Source organism: Poecilia reticulata, linkage group LG21 (genome assembly GCF_000633615.1).
Source record: "Poecilia reticulata strain Guanapo linkage group LG21, Guppy_female_1.0+MT, whole genome shotgun sequence".
Lineage (NCBI taxonomy): Eukaryota > Metazoa > Chordata > Actinopteri > Cyprinodontiformes > Poeciliidae > Poecilia > Poecilia reticulata.
In genome coordinates, this window is record NC_024351.1 from 9581342 (window position 1) to 9600493 (window position 19152).

The 19152-nt window shown below is 39.2% G+C and overlaps 1 protein-coding gene across 2 annotated transcripts in view; it reads right to left on the reverse strand.

Moving 5' to 3' along the window:
- LOC103457475 (pleckstrin homology domain-containing family G member 1) overlaps positions 1-18839 on the reverse strand; it is a 43080-nt gene extending 24241 nt beyond the window's left edge. The window contains exons 1-2 of one of the 2 annotated variants that reach the window (XM_008397624.2): positions 18522-18839; positions 628-1166 (exon numbers count right to left, since the gene is read on the reverse strand). In XM_008397624.2, the coding sequence (XP_008395846.1) occupies positions 628-1020 (393 nt within the window). In that variant the 5' untranslated portion in view covers positions 1021-1166; positions 18522-18839. Of the gene's footprint in view, positions 1-627; positions 1167-10939; positions 11333-18521 lie in introns of those variants that run through there. The other variant, XM_017302328.1, reaches the window with a different exon arrangement.
- Between the last annotated feature and the right edge of the window lie 313 nt (positions 18840-19152).

Below are 19152 nucleotides of genomic sequence, written 5' to 3' on the forward strand. Positions count from 1 at the left end.
ATATTTTTTTTTTTTAAGCGAATTTATTCTTACTATTTAAAGGAAACCTACCATATTTTATATTGTAAACATTAAAAGTATAAAACGTGAATAAATCATCGTTGGCCTTCTCATTTATTTTCAAAGTAGATCATTTCAAAAACACCATAGAGCACCATATCTCTTAAAATATATGCTGATGACATACAACTTTAGAGTGCTATGGCAACTTGAGCTTTATCTACTAAAGTTACTGAAACCTGGATCATATTTCAACGGGCCACAAATCACTCCCCTGGCTCCCCGTTTGTAAAAGGACAGATTTAAGGTCTTGTTGATGTCTACAGCTCTGAATTGTGTTGGGTTTCAGTACGGAGTCAGAATTTCTAGCCATGTATGTACCATTTAGGCTTCTCAGGTCATCAGAGAGGCATCATCTTTTCTGGATAGATCAAATATAACTTCATCATTTCCATCATGTCTTTAACTTTCATTTTAGGGTTTATCTTTATGTGACGTCTATTTGTTTTTCAATGTTCTTCTGATGTATTTCACATTCTGAATGTGTCATATCTCTGTCCTTTTGTTTTTTCCATAAAGAACTTTGAATTAATTTATGTATGATGTTACAAATAAGCACTAGTTTACCTCTACGATGCTGCGCAGATCCTGAACGTAGGTTCTCTCTGTGTCCAGAATCTCCTGCACCACCCGGTCCACATACGTCCTGGGTCCCTGCACCGGGCTCATCTTTTCTTGTACTTCTGGACTCAACTTAGGTTGTAAATGTTCTGTAGCAGTCTGTCTGCTGCCGTCTCCATTGTTTCCCTCATATTCCTCTTCGCATCCCAGCTGCCTGGCCGGGACCAGTTCCAATCGAATCGCCCCGGAGTCCCGGTCAGGGGTGACGGGGTTACACTGAGGGACCGCGACAAGAGTTGAACGGCTGCCCAAAGAGCAGTGGCTGTCCCTGGAGGAGGCGGAGGAGGACGTGGAGCTGTAGCTGATGGGTCGTTCGGCGCTGTCAGGAGAGGAGTCCATGCTGATGGCGGAGCAATAACGCGAGGAGGCGTGGCGGAAGGCCGGGTTGCGGAGGCAGCGTGCTGGGATGTCAACGGAGCTCAGGTCTGAGCCGGAGTCCGGGACTTCGGGAAGAGGAGGCAGCACATCAGGCAGGTAGCTATCGTCTAAAGAGAAAAAATCAGAAAAAAAGAACATTAGATTTAAGTCTAAAGGCCAAGCATTTTTCTTATTTATCCAGTTGCAGGCTTTGGTGAAACCTTTGCGGACTGTGCAGACTGAAAAATGGCAACTGTGCAACATCATAGATCAATGTTGCTGTTCATATTATATGGATTAGGATAAATCTGGGAATTATCACAAAAGCAGCAGTTATATTCCTGTCACTGTTTTGAAGTTTAAGCCAGCTTAACAACCAACAGGATGTGATGTCACACAACCATGTGATATAAGACCAAATGTCTAGTTCAGGTTTTACAGAAAGAAATCTGTGTAAGTTGCATCGTTTAACTTTTTAGTTGAGGTTAAAATTTTAGTTTCATATATTTGCTCTTTAAACAGTAAAGCAAGAGGTAGGTTTTAGTTGTCAAGGACAACTAAAAAGTTGTCAAGGACAACTAAAAACAACTAAAAAAAAACCTATTTTGCTCTTAATTCCAGGAATAGTACACCAAGATTAGAAATATATATATATAAAGCTCTATTGTTTTGATACAGAGGGTAGTGATCAGATTATTCTTTATGAAAAGTTAACTCATTGTGAATTTACCAGTGGGGAGGCTCTATAAATACATTGCTTACAACATCAGAGCTCCTTCATGAGGAGGGTATTATTGCATGTTATAAGTCTAAAATTTTATTGGACAAAAACCTCTCAAAATCTAAAAAACAACATATATTGAGGCCCAACAAACACATTTAATATTCAAATTAAATAAAAAAACAGTACCAGTGCTAATATGAATCCCTCTCTGTAACTGCAAGTGCTACTTAAACATCTTTACAGGGCCTCTGTTTAGCATCCTCATTCCTGACCACAGTTAACGGACGTTTACACTGACCACCCACCATATGTGGGCCACTTGGAGAGCTACCATAAATCTCTCCAAAAGTGTTTTTCTTTTACAAAAAAAAAAAAAAAAAGTCTACAGTCGCCACCCCACCTAGAAAATAAACATGAAGGAGACCAAACATTTCTGAATTCTAATTTGTTTTACCAAATAAGTGTATGGGTGATGATTTGCTTGAACACTGCATGCTAAGAGCAACCCATGTTATGAATGAAAGCTCTATTTCAAAGTTATGTGCCCCTACAGTAGTCTCTCTGGCATCTAGCCTGTGTTGAACTGGTTCACAACAGAGTCCGTTTGTAGAAATACGTTAAAATACCGTTTACCAACCTCCAACGGCCATTACAGTCAGTCTAACTGAAGTAAACTTCAAAATTCAATGTTTTAAAACAGAAATCACTTCTCAAAAAGGCCGTTACTGGTGTACCAGCAGCTGCTGTGTTGTGCCAACAGCGACACCCAGGAAGATTATCAATGCCAGCAGCACCAGCTCAACCTTTCTCACTTCAAAGCATTTGAGATCACAGGTTCAGGTTCAAAACATGAAACGTGAAACTGAGGACAAGCTCAAAGAATCCAGCTCCCTACCCGCTTTTCAAAACACCCCATCATTTTGCCACAGCAATGCCTGTTTTCCACTTGGACTGGTCTCTGATAAGCAGATCACGGACTGGACTCAACACAAATATTAAGAAGCTGAACCCAAATCCATTATGATGCTATAAGTTAGAGCAAACCAAAAATAAACAGAGACTTTCTAGTAAAAACCTGAACTATTTTACAGATAATGATTCAGACTACGACAGACTGGCGACCTGTCCAGGGTGTACCATGCTTCTCGACCGAAACGTTCGCTGGCGATGGGCACCAGCACCTCTCCAGACCCTGGTCCCGACTAAGGGACAAGGGAGTACAGAAAATGGATGGATGGATAATGATTCAGGATTCTTTATAGTTCTATTCCCCTGCCAAGAAAAGCAGGAAGGAACTCCAGTGTCTCAAGACTTAAGTGGGATGAAGTGTTAGTTTCCCTCTGACAAGTTTGAAAAGGATTTACTGCTTGTTTTTGTGTCCTCCAAATGTTCAAACCTCAGCCCTGACCCACTTTCTAACAATTAAAGATCAGAAAGAACAACAAATCTATGGAGTGAATCAACAACGCACACAAACACAAACAGACGTGGCTTTTCAGTAAGCCACATTCTGCTTTCATGCACACAATGCACAAAGAGACAGATTAAATTGCACTCCATGACTTTAACAGGCAAATACCCATTTCCTTTGCCGTTTGACAAATCTTTCAGTGCACGTTTCACAAGAAATGATTTATTCTGCAATCTATACCAAAGCTGATTATTTGATGGCTCTATCACCAATGGTTCTACCTAGTTGTACGTTCAACTAGGTAGAGCGTACAAATCTGAATCCTGCACATGCAGACTAAAGTGTGAGCACACAAAAAACCCAAACACCACAGAGATGTTGCCCCATCTTATGTTTGCCCTGCTCTTCATTCCCACCCTTCAGCTTCATGTTTGAGGCACGCCCTGTCCGTTTCCTGGGTGAACAGGCCATTTTCCCCTCTCACACATCACCCAGTCTGACCTCAACGCACACATACACAAGCACAGAATAAGGATGACCAGGATTTAGTTACCTGCTATCCAGATTATTTTCAACTTGATCCATGTAAATTATCTCTAATTATGGTCCTAAGTATGCAGGCAGGGACTGTTTCTGCTCTGTGCATGTGTGAGTGTGTGCGCGTCGTTTGTCTCTGCATGTGCACGTGAGGATTAAAGATTGTGTGCGAGGTCGGTGTCTCCTGCCAAAGGAGAGAGAGAGTGAATACAGCGAGTGTCTGAGCAACCTGGCATCAATCTCTGGCTTTCATTGAACTCAAACAAAGAGCGAGGATTGCATATGTTCGACATTAGGCTCAGCTAAAAGGCAAACACCGACAGCCAGAAAGAAACAGACGGAAGACTGGCAAACGGTAAACACAGAATACAAAAAGCTGAAGCATTTATTTTGATTATTATAATGTGTGCAAATGGATTAAAAGAAATGTTTTATGAGAAGCCACAAGGAAATTATGTTGGTCAAGTATGTGGACTTTTCTCTAGAGTTTATTTAACTTAAATATAGTAAGTGACAGTGACAGAAGTAATAATCTTTCCACTCCATATACTTAAAAAGATTACTGCATTAAACAAACTGATTTAGAAGAAAGTTTGTGCATGACCAGATAGAAGCCATATTTAGTATGAAAAAATATCAAATTTAGAAATGGCTTGTATAAATGACGTCTTTAAACAATTTCTGTATTTTTAGTCAATTCATTTAACATTTTAGCACAATGTTGACATTACAGTTCTAATAAATGGCCATAGGCCTCTGTCAGAATGGAGTTTAGCTGTTATTTTTAGAATGTTAATCAAATATGAAAAATAATACAAACAGAAGATTGAAGGTCAGGGGTTGCTAAAAATAAGAAGTCTAACTCTCATTGAGAGCTTTTAAATCAATCCAATAATTTTTTTGCAAGACTGGTTAATTTCTGGCATCATATTCAAACTGTATTTAACATTTCTTTGCTTTTTATGGTGTAGTGAGTCTGAAAAGCATACTGTAGTTTGTAGAGGACTATATTTATCCTGGTGGCAACCACCCAGCCAACCAACTTGGGGCAGGGACGATGTTACCAGCACAACACAGCATGAGGAGGGAGGTGGGCAGACTTGTTAAGCAGGGCTTGCACCCCCCTTTTTTTTTTTAACTGCTTGCAATTCTAGTTTGTTTTTGTTATGCGAATAATTCAGTGTGACATCACTAAAAAACAAAACTATTACTTCTTTATCATACATTAAGAGGGGCATGTAGAAGCTGATTTTGATTATATTGCATTAAGGAGCATTGCCGAAAACAATTACACGTGACTGCAGTGATGCTGAACGATACAACCGAGTTTTACACAAAACAGTCTCAGTTTCTTGCCGTCATTATCTCATGATCACAAAAAAACATTGTTTTCTCCATATAAAAAGCCTGTCGCTTTGACTAAACATGAGACTGATGTCTCCAGATAAAGAGATAAACATCTTGGTTGTTGTTATATAACAGCAGGGTTTCTTAAGAGAAACATCACATTTCACACCTGCAGGCGTCGTTACTGTTGACGTGTGCAAGTTCGGCCTGTAGTCATGGATTTTTAAAGCGTGCACATAATTAACGTTCAAAGCTCCCAAACAGTCTATGGACATTTCTATGATAAAATCTTCTTGCTTAGAAAAGTCACTGTCATTTTCATCATCATTGTTAGCAATTCTCATCAAGACTGGTCAACGTATATACACCAAAAAGGGCCTTCACAACACACAGACTCGCAAAACTAATCAGTTGTAGATCTGCAAACAGAAGCGCAGTGATTTCCTTTCCACTGGTGCAAGTCAGCCGGACAAGCCTCCCTACCAGTCCAGCCAAGTTTAATGACTCATGCTAAATTTAACTGGTTCACTTCAGTCGTACTCTTTACAGCCACCTGAAGTGCTCTTTGTTGTGAAGTGGTAAGCAAACAGCTGAGAGCACTGCTCTCTATTTACGGCCCCGGGGGCCTCACAAGTAGCTCAAAAAAGCTCTAAGAGTGCTTTGTAATACCCATCTCATGCAGTCTTTTAAACTGTGAAGCTGTTCCGTAAAAACATTACTATATACACAAAATGTCAGAGCAAAAACTGTTCCCAGTGCTTATTTGAAGTCAAGTGGCTTCCTTAATCACCAGGTTCCAGCAGGAAAAACACACTGACAATCTGTAGCATGGTGGCTCTAGCAACAACTCCAACATGTGATTCCCAGGGAGGATCCCTTGGCAAGAAAACACAGTCCATAGAATATCAAAGAAGGGAACTTCATCCTGTAAGGGTTGCCACTTGAGAAGATACCCACTTGGTTTGGCTACATCAAGAGACTCAAATGAAAGAGCAAGACAGGAAACATTTTAGAGGCAGACAAATGCATTACAGAGACAGACGTGGAGCAAATGAAGTAACATGTCCTGAACTTGTATGCACAAAGGTCTGTGCTGAATTTGCATTGTAAATGCCCAAAGAACCACAGGGTTAGAAATATATGGAAATGATCCACAGGAGACATTTGGGCACAAGATGAAACTGTGAGGAGCCTTATGGTAACCTTGTGCATTGTGCAGCTGAGAGCTCTCATCACTACTTTGGTCTGCACTTTAGGATTAAAATTACTTTTGCACAAATCAGTCATGGTAGTTGTTGTTGTGGCTAAGTGCTAGACGTATTAAGACAATGAATTCTCCTGATTTGTCAGAATAGAGAAAATGAATGCACCGGACCCTTGTTTTAAAGATAATCTGAAACACTACTAAATCGTTCATATATCAGTCATCTTTACTACATTTTATGTATTCACAGCCCACATTAAAAATAAACCTAGTGGGTGCTTGTTAAACGCAGACTTTTTCCAATTCAAATTTCAACTTCGGTACACATCCTCAAAGCACCGTAATTGTTATAAAAAGATACATTTACAGAAATTATTTTGTGTCAAAGTAAAAAAAAAAAAAAGACTAAAGATATAAGCTTTTAATATAATTTAAGCTAAAAATGTCCATTCCACACACAACAGCATTTGGCACCTTTCTGAGAACTAAATGCAGTAATTAGATCCCCATTTCACTCTAGCTACACTGCAAGAAAACTAAGAGTGAAACTGATTTTCTATAAACAAAGGGTAACAATATGGAAGAAAAACATTTCAGATGCAACCACCCTGATCTTCTCATGAACCTTCAAGCTGCTCACTATTTTCATGCCATTTCAGGAAGCAAAACGCTAGAAGACACTCAATTTCCGATTTGAAATACTGGGACATTACCATTGTACAAGCGTTTTGATCTAGATTTTATTGCAAGAACATTTTAAATTATTTGGATTCTGATTTGAGCTTCTATGACAGTCATGGAAAAGACCAAAAGTTTTATAGTGAAATTTGTGTAGTTGTCTTCAGATGTTGCAGCGACTTCAAACATCACTTAAATTAAATTCTTCAAAGACAAACAGGCAGTTTCCAAAAACCTTTCAGCCTGCAGGAAAATCCCAGTCACTACTTATTGATGGTGGTTTTTCTGAATGACTAAAATGTGTTCCTCTTTGTTGCAGTTGCACTCATAAAACAGAATAGAAACATATGACAAAACCTCTATTAGTCTTTCTAATTAAACATTTGATTTTACCAAACACCAACAGCCAAAGCTAGCCAAACACTGAAGTAATCCAACAGCTTTTTATGAAGATTAATTTGCACATGCAGCAGAGTGCAACGCATCAGAGAAAACAAGACCATAGTTCTGAGCTGCATCTTAGTGGAGAGAGGCCAAGACATTAACCACACCAACAAGTTAAATGACTTTCCCTCACAGTAATTTCCATAAATTATCCCACCTTGCTCACTCACACCTTTATAATACGCTCACACATACCACTCACAATCAGTCATAAACTGACTTCCGATCCTTTTCTTCATCCCTTCCTGTCATTCTTTTTCACCATCAACATATTTTGTTATGAAACTTAAAACACATCTGGTATTTCTCGACAGGAACCCTGCCAACTTCACAATTCAGCTTCCACCAGACATTCCTTTCAGTCAGACCATGCCTGTTCTTTTCTATTTAGGAAAATAACCATTGGCCAACCTGTACATAATGTGGGTACTGACCACCACGGCCCATGTTCACATTTAGGTGAAGTTTTTTTTTTGTTTTTTTTCCCTCTCCTCAGGCTCTTTTTGCTTTCCAAGCTTATGAGACATAAAAACATACAGTCTCCACAAAAAAAACTCATAAAAAGCTATTTACTGCAATTTTAACCAAAGTAAAGTAAATTAAATAAAAAGGTGGTCAAACAATAAGATTTCCATTTTTATTTCTCCCAATGATGGTTGCGACTTGGTTGCTTTTGCAAGAGATATGCATATTTGAACACTGTGATTGGCCGAGCTTCCCATTATAAGCAGTTCCCAACAGCATCTTTCTGACAGCTGTTTAAACACCAAATGGATTTACTCTTAAGTACAGGACCATCCTTAAATTTTCAACCAGCCTTTGCAAGAAAAGAAGGGATCCTGACAAAAAAACAAAAAGTGTGAGGACGAGACAGGATTTGACTGCACATTACTCAAAGTTGCTTGCAAGATTTTGTTTATTATACGGTATGCCTTCCAGATGGCAACTCAATCTTTGACCATCCTGTGTACTTCTTACTAGAAACTCAAGAACTCTGAACGGAAAACCGAAACCAGTTGCAATGCCGTCGCTTTTGTGTTCACTTTGGCAGCGTCTTTAACCTTGGGGACATGAGTAACTGCGAGTAAGAGCGAGGAATGAGGGGTAGATGTCCCATAGGAATGAAAGTAGGAAGAAAAGATGAGAAAGAAGGCCGAAGGTCAAACACCACCCACTCCCATATTTTTCCCTTTTTTCCCCATTTCCCACTCAACATTTTTTTTCTGAAATCTGCCTTTTGCTTCAGCCCAACCAATCTACCCAGGGAACCACTAACTTTATAAAAGTACATCCTAAAAATTGAACTTTAATAGCACAACAATTTTACGCTCTGAAACCTCATCAATCTTCGACTTCCCATTTTCTGCATATTCCACTTCAGATCTGTCCCCATTTCTAATAGAGACCTAGCCTTGATCGCAACTGACGCTAAAGACCTTAAAGTGTCGCTCTGGATTTCACACTGCAGCCCAATTAATGCAGCGAGGAGAGGCAGACGAACGCAGGGTCCAGAGGTTAGACACATACAGACAGAGGGGTGAAACATAAGATTGGAAACGAGGCGGGGTTTCCACTGAACTTACTGCTAGACCAACAAAGAAATGTGCGGGTTTGGGGAATATACTCAATGCAAATGTTGCATGAATTGCTGGAGCAAAGCAAGAGGAGGTAGAAGAGTAAACATGCTTAAAAAGGCTCTAATATAAACCAAAGTAAACAAAGTGCACACCTGGTGCACCAATTAACAACTACATTTGTCTCCTGAAGTATAAACACTCATCATAACCACTAGACGTTTACAGTAAATATGCGCACAGGTTTGGGATGTTTAAAGTTAGTTTCTATTTATAAGCAGTTAATTATCTGCAGTATATTGCTCTCCTTGCATTTTGATTTATTATAAATCCATATTAACTGCAGCTAAGGGCTAGTCCAAGAGGGGCTAAGATCAAATCAGATGCCTAATGTCTTAACTCCAGTTTCAAAAGTGCAAAGTTATGAAAACATCGCCTTGTGACCTTTTAAATCTTTATTTACACAGAAGTTGGTGATTATTCACAATGAGGTTGGAGGCGGTGTGCCACCAATGAGCGTCCTGCATAAAACACATTGAGATTGGAATATGCAAAGTATCACAGAAAATCTCCGATGTAAAAGGAAAAATTAAAATAAAACAATGCTCAATCATATTTTTTATTTTTACACTTTACTATTTATGTCAAACTTGCGACACTTTATATGCATCATTCTCAGAACATGTTTTACACAGGAAGATTATTGGTGGCATACTGCCTCCAAACCATTTCCTGTGTAAATATTAGCTTGCTTTTAACTCACCGTCCATTGCAAATCAAAGGTTTAATGGTTCATAGTGTTAGCATAAAATAATTGGATGTTTCTGAAATTTGGGGTCCCCTTGATTTTGGCAACTAAGACTACTTGTCAGTTTCAGCCTTCTGATCCAAAAACTATGAATTTACATTAAACAAAGTCATTATGAGAGTTATCCACTGTAGGTAAGGTATTAACTGATTGTTACAGTTTAACACAACTCCATCTCACTGCGCTATCCCTTTAACATAAATATGGACTTTCATTGCCTCATAAAACCTAAGCAAACACATGCGTGCAGCTAGTGGACTAATTAACAACAACATTTTCACATAATAAAGAGAACACACTCAAGAAAGCCGCAACACATTTAAAATATAAAACCCCCTATGAAAAATAAAGCGTCCAAAGATGTCTTTGTGTTTTTGACACCACAGAGACACCACTCAGGAATGTGCAGTGTAGTTACAGTCGAGTAGCTGTGGGAGAAGAATCCACCCGCATGCTGTCCCTATTTTCAGACACCCACAGCCTTGTACTCGCCCACGGGACACCCATGATACGCTTGCTGTTCACACCCTTCAGTCTTGCTTGAGACTGTGGCGTGCTAGCCTAAATTTCTGAATGGAAAAAACAACAACAAAAAAGTCTTATTCAGCTGGAGCTGTAGGGTGTCATCCGTGGCCCCTCAGGTGAGAGACTCTAAAAGTAGGAACTTTTAAGGGATCTCATCACCACCCGCCTCCCCCCCCCGAGCCATGTGCACTTATGTGTTTTGGATGGGCACCCTTCCCTCCCCACGGACATGCAGAGTGGGAGGAGAAATACGGAGTACTCCATTGTCTCCAGCACCTCAAAACCAAAGACTTTGCGCTAAAAAGTAATTATTCCCCCTCCTCTTCTTTTCTGCTTCATACCCATTTGCAGCCTGCTGCCAGCTGCTGCCCTTTGAGGCTCTAAATTAGGTCACAGGCTGCTGAATGGCATCTCAACATGCAGCAAGAGGGAAGCAACATGTTTAAGATATGTTAAAAAATAAAATAGTTCACAAAAATTATGCACTTAGGGCGATATTGTGACAGCAAAATTTAATATAGTGAAGAAATGTACAACTATTAAAGCAAAATGTCAGGCATAGAAATCAAGTCACATCACAACAGAAACATGTTGATAGCCATTTAAGAAAAGAAATGCATATTTTGTAGCTGGACATTTCCGTTCTTACCAGTAGGCATTGTGGCTTGACCCTTCTTCAGATGAAATGATGACAAAAGGTTTCTCAAAAGTGATGGCGAGAAAGTTCAGAAGGAAACAGGATTTCCACAGAAGGTCACATATCCAGACTTTTACAAAAAAGTATTCCTAGAAGTTCCAGGGGAAAAAAAAAAATCCTCAGATTTTCTTAACTCTCCAAAGCATTGTGATTTTCTTTTCTAGAAGTTGCGGTCTGGTCCTAAATAGAAAGGTTTTCTTCTGAACTGACTCCTCCAGGTCTTTTCTTTCGCCCTCTTTAGCTTGCCAAGGATCTCCTCTGCCTGCTTCTATCTCTAAAAGCTTCTCTCCTTCCCTCCCTCTCCCCTGCATCCACAGCGTGCATGTGTGTGTCTCAAAGTATTCATGTGTTTGCATTGGAGTGTGTGCATGTGTGTGTCATAGTGAATGGCCTCTGCTCTCTCATGCTCCCCTCCCTGCTGTGTATTCCCCTCCCCCTGGCTCCTCCTCTCGTTCTAGTGCAGCAAATTACAAGAAGACGGGAGTCCCACAATTTGTGCATTCTTCGCTTCTTATTTTAGTTCATTTGTCTTTGTGAGATTTTGCCATTTCATTTGAAGTCAGATGAGGCTTAAGCTGAACTTTTAGATTTCTGCCTAAAAGTTTGCACAGCAAGAAAAGGTTTTTAGGTGTATTTGTTGCACACACTGAGAGCAGCTGAACTCTTGCTGCTGCTGCACAACTGCATGGGCTGCACACTGATCCACACTTCACCAGAAGGAGAGGGGGTTATGAGTGATCAATAGGCTGCGAGTCGGCTTGGACAAAAGCTCCTCATCCACTGAGAGAAACTGGACTGCTTTTTGTGTTGCAGAATAGAGAAACACCAGCACAGGATGATCATAAAACATTCCCAAAAAGAAGGCGGCCAAAGAAAGAAAGCTTTTTTTTATGATTAAACTCAATAAAGTTGCAGCTCAAAAACCTTGTAGGATTTAAAGATGGGCTAATGTCGATATATTACTCAAAATGATGTTAATAAAGCATTAGCTGCTTTGATGAGAATGTCCTTTATGCGTTTCTTTTGCATTGAGCCTTGCTTCAATTTTAGTCCAACTTACAAAACACCCAAAATGTTACAGAAAGCAAAATGGAATTGCACTCATATTACAAGAATTAAGAAAAGGTAAAAGTTTACTGTTTGGAGTTTAGGGAACTGAAATCGGGGTTTCCTCCAGTGTTTTATAAGCCTGGCGGGCCACCAGGCTCTACTTGTGCCCCCACTAGGAAAATCATTATTTATTTAAGTCTTTTTAAAATGTTTGCATTTTTTAAGACTTTATAGTTGGTATTTAGGTACTAATCATCCAATCTTTCAATAACATATGATTATTAAGTGAAATTTAAAAATTCCATGTCAACTTTAAACATTTCTTAACTCAAAAGCACAACGGGCCACTGGATGACTGACTGCGCTAGCACCCAACCACCGGGCTTAGCAAGTTTTCTCATGGAAATCTTGGAAATAATAAAAAGGAATAAAAAAAAAACAGAATTATTCTTTGACATCACTTTAACACAGAAAAAAAGGAGTTGATATAAAAGAATATTTGCTGTGAAAAATAGTCTGACTATTTTTTTAAATCTACATTCACCAATTTGATTTGTGCTGATGACTGATCCATCCTCTGAAATAGTCACATAGTTGACAGGAAAAGGCTACAATAAATCAGGTCAGACAGAGTGTCATCAAAATGACACATGCGAGACACCCAATCCTCAGTCTCATACACCAAAGCAAATGTGTTGACTATTTGTTTTTCCCCCCCATAAAGACGAGGACTGGTCACAGCAGGAAGGGGTCCTAACAGTCTTCTTTTTTTCCTAACCAGTGCCATTACATAGATTCCCCCTGGACGACCATCACAAACAGAACAGAGCCCAAGAATCATGACCTCCCTCTCAAACGGTCAGAGGATCCATTGACCCACGAAGGACCTCAGTCTGAATCCAAACGGTTCACCTGCAATTCCCTCTCTTCTGAAATACACACACACACACACACACACGCACACACACACACACACACACACACACACACACACACACACACGTACGCAGGCCTTCTATAATGAGCACCACAAGCTTAGCAAACATGCACACGGATCTTCAAAACTCCTCAGCTTGCCCAAGCGTGAACTGTTGAGGACATAAGGCTACAGCAGAAACCCCTTATCTGATGACCTGTGGCTGCTCCCAAAGCCTCAACTCCTTGATGATTGAAATGATACTAAACACATTTCATAGGAAGAAACTAAGGGGTTTGATACATTTTCTGGGGCGAAAAGGGAATTCAGAGTGATAAAACAAAAAGGTGGAAAAAAAAATATAGAATTTGATAAATGTTCTTTATGTATAGTGAGGGTTGTGCATTTATTGTATCGTTCATCATTTATCATGATACATTTCTTGTATTGTCATGATAAATTCCAATTAATGATGTTTAACCCCCACATAACTGTATTGTCGAGATTGTCAATTTTACTATTATTTCCACTGTTCAATGAGAGCATCAGTAAATATGATTAAATGCCGCTGCTGTGTGCAGTTTAGTGATAGAAATCACTTCTTTGTTGGACTGGCGTATTACAAACAGGAATATTTTTCAAGAGCAGTGTTTGTGTTTGTGGGACTATGATAACTGTATAATGCTGTCAAAGCCACAGTTTCTTCAAAAAAGTAAATAAAAAAATAGTTTGTATTAACACAACATACCACAAAGTACTGTGATAAAACCATATTAAACCCATAAGTTAACACCAAATTATTTCTACCTCTGGTACCTTATTTATTTCCCTAAACAGTACCAACATTGGACCATTGTCTACAGCTCAACACCAGAGTCACGTTCCTTCAACTTCTCATCCTTCACCACTCGGTAATTTCCTCAACAGGACCTCAAACACTGACAAGCTAAAACAAGGCAGTTGGATCCTTTGAAGGAGGCAAACATCCTTAAACTGGGTTTCCTCATCCAGAGGAAGAGCTGAGGTTTTTATAGTGCATAGAAATTTTAACTGCATGTTGTCAGATTGTCATGATTATAAAACAAAGACATTCACTTCCCCACTCACAAAATGTGTTTTCCAAAAGTATTTCAGCCCCTTGTATGGTCAAAACCAACTCAGTTTCCTTTCCATTTTTACTTGTGCACTGAACAGAGGGGCTTTAAACCCACAGAGAGGCGGCAAGCTAATTTAAAGCTCATTACTGCAGTATGTGTGAATGACCGTGTTTGCATTTGAGTGTGAAATCAGGACCCAACTGCAGCGCGCAGTTAGACAGCTTCTTCAAATTTTCAGTTTTAAAAGGAGGTTAAGTGTTTCTGTGGTAACAAGAGAAGTGTGAATATTAAGAAAAAAAGCATCCGGAAAGCGAGGGAGACTGTGACTAATGGCGGGGATTTGTGGGTGGAGGGGTCATTTATATATGGTTTCCCCTTCCCTCTGTGACACTGTCAATCCTGAGATGGATCATCTGCAAAAAATGCACAGTCCGTCTTTATCTTCACAGATTCTTTTAAGTGTCGTCATCACTCAGCTTTTCTTTTTGCAACCTGACATCTGAATTAATCAACCGTTTAATCTGTTTGAGATTGAAGAATCATTCCTTAGTCTGAATCACTGTAGACAACAAACCGAACACACAGCCAGTAAAGGTAGAAGATATCAAGCAAAACTTAAAACAGAACCATGGGTAAGTTTTAATCAAGTTTTATAGCATTGTGTAAAAATCACCAGAAAAGACATGTTATTTGTCTTAATATGAGCAAACTTCCCCTTGCTGCCAAGTGCAGAGTCCACTAAATGTAAACAGTATTTTGCAGAACTTTAGTTGCAGCTGCTCAAAACGAACAGGCAATTTCTTCTTTTAATTCTTATTTATTTATTCAACATCACACCATGACAACCTGTCCAGGTTGTATCCTGCCTAACTTGAGCAATGACTGCCAGAGATGAGCACCAGCTCAACGACCATGCAACAATCAGCAAGCACCCATAAAGTAATACTTCCAAGTAGAAATTAAGATTTAGTCAAAGCTGTGTTTTTTGTCAATGTGTGTTTTCAAGTGCTTTAAATGGTTCAAATTTAATGAGAAAATATGCTAATACATCACCCCTGAATATATCAACATAAGCTCAGCAGACATGCAGTTCCAACAGGTGTTTGTTCACAGCATACCTATCAAGTCTCCCATTTTGGCTGGGAATCTGCGCTTATACACCCCTGAATGGTCACCATGGTATATCCAAAGATTTCTCAAGAATGCATTAAAGTTTTGGTGAGGGAATAACATTACAATATGAAAGAAAGTTTAAAAAAATATATAATTATGTAATAACATGAATTTTCTCTTTTTTGTTCCTATTAGGGCCACCTCAGGATTTTAGCTTCATTACTTGCAGCTAACGTAACGTAATGCTAACTAGCTTCTAATTCTGTATTACTTAGAGCTGTGAAGTCAGAACCTGGATCTAGGATCATACCTGACCTAATTCTGACTTTACGTTGTGCAAGTCATAAAACCAGTTTGATTTGCTGATTATTGCGCATAGTGACCAAGCCAACTACTATTGGCCATCCAAACTGATATGAATTCTCTTTTATTATCTTTCTTTTCAAACATTACAGTAGAATTCTTGCCAAAAGTGGTGACCAGAAGAAGCATTAAGTTGATAATTTTTGTAAATGTGATTGATCACAGATCTGCGTCCACTAAAGTGCAGTTACAAGACTTTTGCAAAACTGCGCAGCGTTGGAGTTGATGGATGAAGAGCAGGTTTAGCTCATACAAATTATATGTCTTATTTCTGTGAACTCTACATTTCACAACTTGCTTTAATACCAATTTCCTTTCATTTCCATATTTATGAGCATTCCAGACTCCTGGACGGCATTCATTCTGGCTTCAGCTGTCCACTTTCAGTGCCAGGACAAGTCCAGGAATTTCTAAGTTCTACAGGCCAAAACAACCTGACTGCAGTTAAAGCTTACATAAGAGGAGGAGTACCTCCAACTTTGCCAGACAAGCAGCCAGGAACACACAAAAAAAATATTTCCCATTCCAGCAGACTAAACAACATCAATAGCGACAAAGACAAACACTTTAGCAGCTACGCCAACAAAGTAACATCAGGAGGAACAGCTGTAGCTAATGACAGAGCAGGGTGGTACCATGGCTAATGCAGAACCTGGGAAAAGTATTTAAGGTACAAGTTAAAAGTCTACAGCAAGGTAGGTGTGAAGTGTGAAAGATAATTAATGAGCAATGGACAAAGAAGCAGAAACACATATGGGCTACCATTCAACCTGTTGGAATACACAATAAATACATTTATCATGTAATAAATTAAAATTAGCTTTCATTTGTACAACTTGCAGTTTTTAGCTTCTCACTCGACTAAAAACAGGACGACAAAAGTCTTCAGCTTGGTGCTAGCTCTTTTTCTGAAGGACAGTTTTAGAGATTTTATTATTCATTTTATTTGTTTCAGTTTTATTTACTTTGTATATTTAAAATGCCTTCCAGTTCCAGTGTCAAATGTTATAATTTAGTTTATTGATACTTCAGCAAAATTTGTTATTTTAACAGGCGTATCCACCATGTTTTTTGTAATTGTTTCAGGAGGTTTAATGTCCTCTTCATTAAAAGAAGAGGGCATTTAAAAAAAACAAAAATTATTGCATTAAGCAACTAAAAAAATAGTGTATTAGGGTGAAGGGTAACAACCTGCATGAGTATACACAATCATTGTGTGCATGAGCATGTGTGGCGGATATATGGAGGAAGCTGTGTTTGGCCTCAGATTAGAATACAGGACTGGGGTCCCACTCCAGGAAGAGAGACCAAACAGGGGGAATTTTCCCTCCATTAGGGACATACACTCACTGGCCATCTTATTAGGTACAACTCTTCAAATACTTCACAATACAAATAGTGATTGTGAAGTATGCAATGTTTAAACATGCTTAAACATTGCATGTTTAAGCATGTTTTCCAGGCTTAAACATGCAATAAATTGTTGCATTTCAACAATTCATTGCATTACTTGATGAAGTTTTAGCATCGGATTTGCAACGAGAAGGGATTTAAGTGATGTTGAATAAGGCACAGTTGTTGCCAGACAACATTTTTTTTTTCTTTTTTTTTTTCCAGAAACAGATGATCTAGTGGGATTTGCATGCATTACCACTGCAGAGAAAGGCTGGAAAATGAGAAAATATCTTCTGAAAGGCAAAAATACTTTGTTGGTATCAGAGATTAGAAGAAGACAAACAGAATGGTTCCAGATGATGAAAAAGTAACAGAAGCTTAAATAACTTGTTTCAAACAAAGTAACGCTAATATGATCAATGAATGCACTCCTGTCAGGTAACAACACACCCAATCAGACTTAATGTTAGCTGGGACATTTGGACAGGGTCAGATGTAGAACAAACAACATGAAATCATAAATCTAGCCTGCCTTGTAGCAGTAACTGTGCACAACCTACCTAATTATTGTCGACGATCCTTTTACAACAGTATTCCCACCGGTCAATGCACCATGCTAGAAAGCTTGCATAATCTTCAATCTGAAATCATTTGGTTGCCCAAAGGCCGATGTAAACACGCATTTCTTAAATTGCTTGTGTTTTTAAGAGCAAGCCACACATTATGTTCAAAGAAAAAAAAATCTAAATGCAGGTTAGATAAGAACAATGTTATCTCTTAAGAGCATCTTATCTCTTCAAGAATGATGTTTCCTTTTATTTATAAAGAACTTTTCAAAACCTGTCGAACAAGTAAGCATTATTGCACCACTTTGTTGGGGTGATAAAGTAGTCTCTAGAATATTGTATCTAAATTTATGACCCTCAGAAAGCTGGGTGCTCCACTTAGGACTTTCTGAAATGAGGACACACCACACAGGAGAGCACACACATTTGTGCACTCCTACACAAAACACTGCAGGCAAGAGTATAGCGTCATTGCAGTAACCTTAAAAATGAAACGATTCATCAACCAGGTATATAATAATCTCTCCTAATCAAACTTTACCTGTATGGATAAGTCTCATTGGTTAATGCTGGGACTCAGAGAGATTGTACGTTCAAGTAATATCTTAAATGTTAATATATTTTTACAACCAAAACATTTTAAGTTTGTTTAAATTAGACCTTCAACTACAAGACCAACATTGATCCAGCATCATTTTAATTGCTTGGTCCTCAACTCTTCAAACACATTTTAACATGTTTTCCAGGCTTAAACACAGACTGCAGAAGCTGCCAAGCTGTCCAGCTAGACAAGTATGCAAAGGTGCCATTAGACTTTTGCCAAATTGAAACTTTAGCGTGTGTAATTGCTGGTCAGACTTGGTTTGGCAAGAACAACATCTGCAATTATGATTAAATAAAGACCTGGGCTCTTTTAGCAAGGAAAAAGCTCGCATGTATGAGCTAATATCCCAGCGTACAACCTATTTTACAGTTTACCATTTACTGATAACTCTACAATTCCCTGCCAGACATAAACACAACCTGCCACTCACCTCTGAGAGACCATTCTCACAGTTAGCCTTTTCTCAGTTGCTTGTATCCCAGTATCCTTTCGCATGTTAGATCCATGTCCGACAACCTGAAAAGTTTCAGTATAAGGCCAAATGATTTAAAGAGGTAGTAATTGCTGTTATCGTCCCACACCTCTACAATATGAGGTCAGCTCAAAGAGAAAGAGACACTGAAAGGAAAGCAAAGGGGGGACAGATGGAAACAACGCAACAGAACTGACTGCCCACTGGGAGAGGAGGGGGAGCGGCAGGGAGCGAAGAGCTTGCACATCCAAGCAGCCCACTTCCTGACCAATTAGTGCAGCAAAACTAGTCTATCCTTCTCTCTCTCCACTTTTCCAAATGGCCAGTTGCTCTATCCGTCCTCCCTCACTTTGCTGAGCGCAATCGCTTCAAGTACCTGGAGAGCTGCCAGCACTGCAGGTGACACAAGTGACACTGGAAAGCACAAGAGGAGCTGTCACTGAAACTGTGACAACCTGCTGAGAGGCTAAACGGCAGATGAGCAGCGGTGACGAACTGTTAATGTGAAATAACAGTGATTAGCAGTAAAGAGGAGGGTGACGGGTGAGGGAAAAAAGTGACATTTATGCAAAAGAGGACTACACACAGA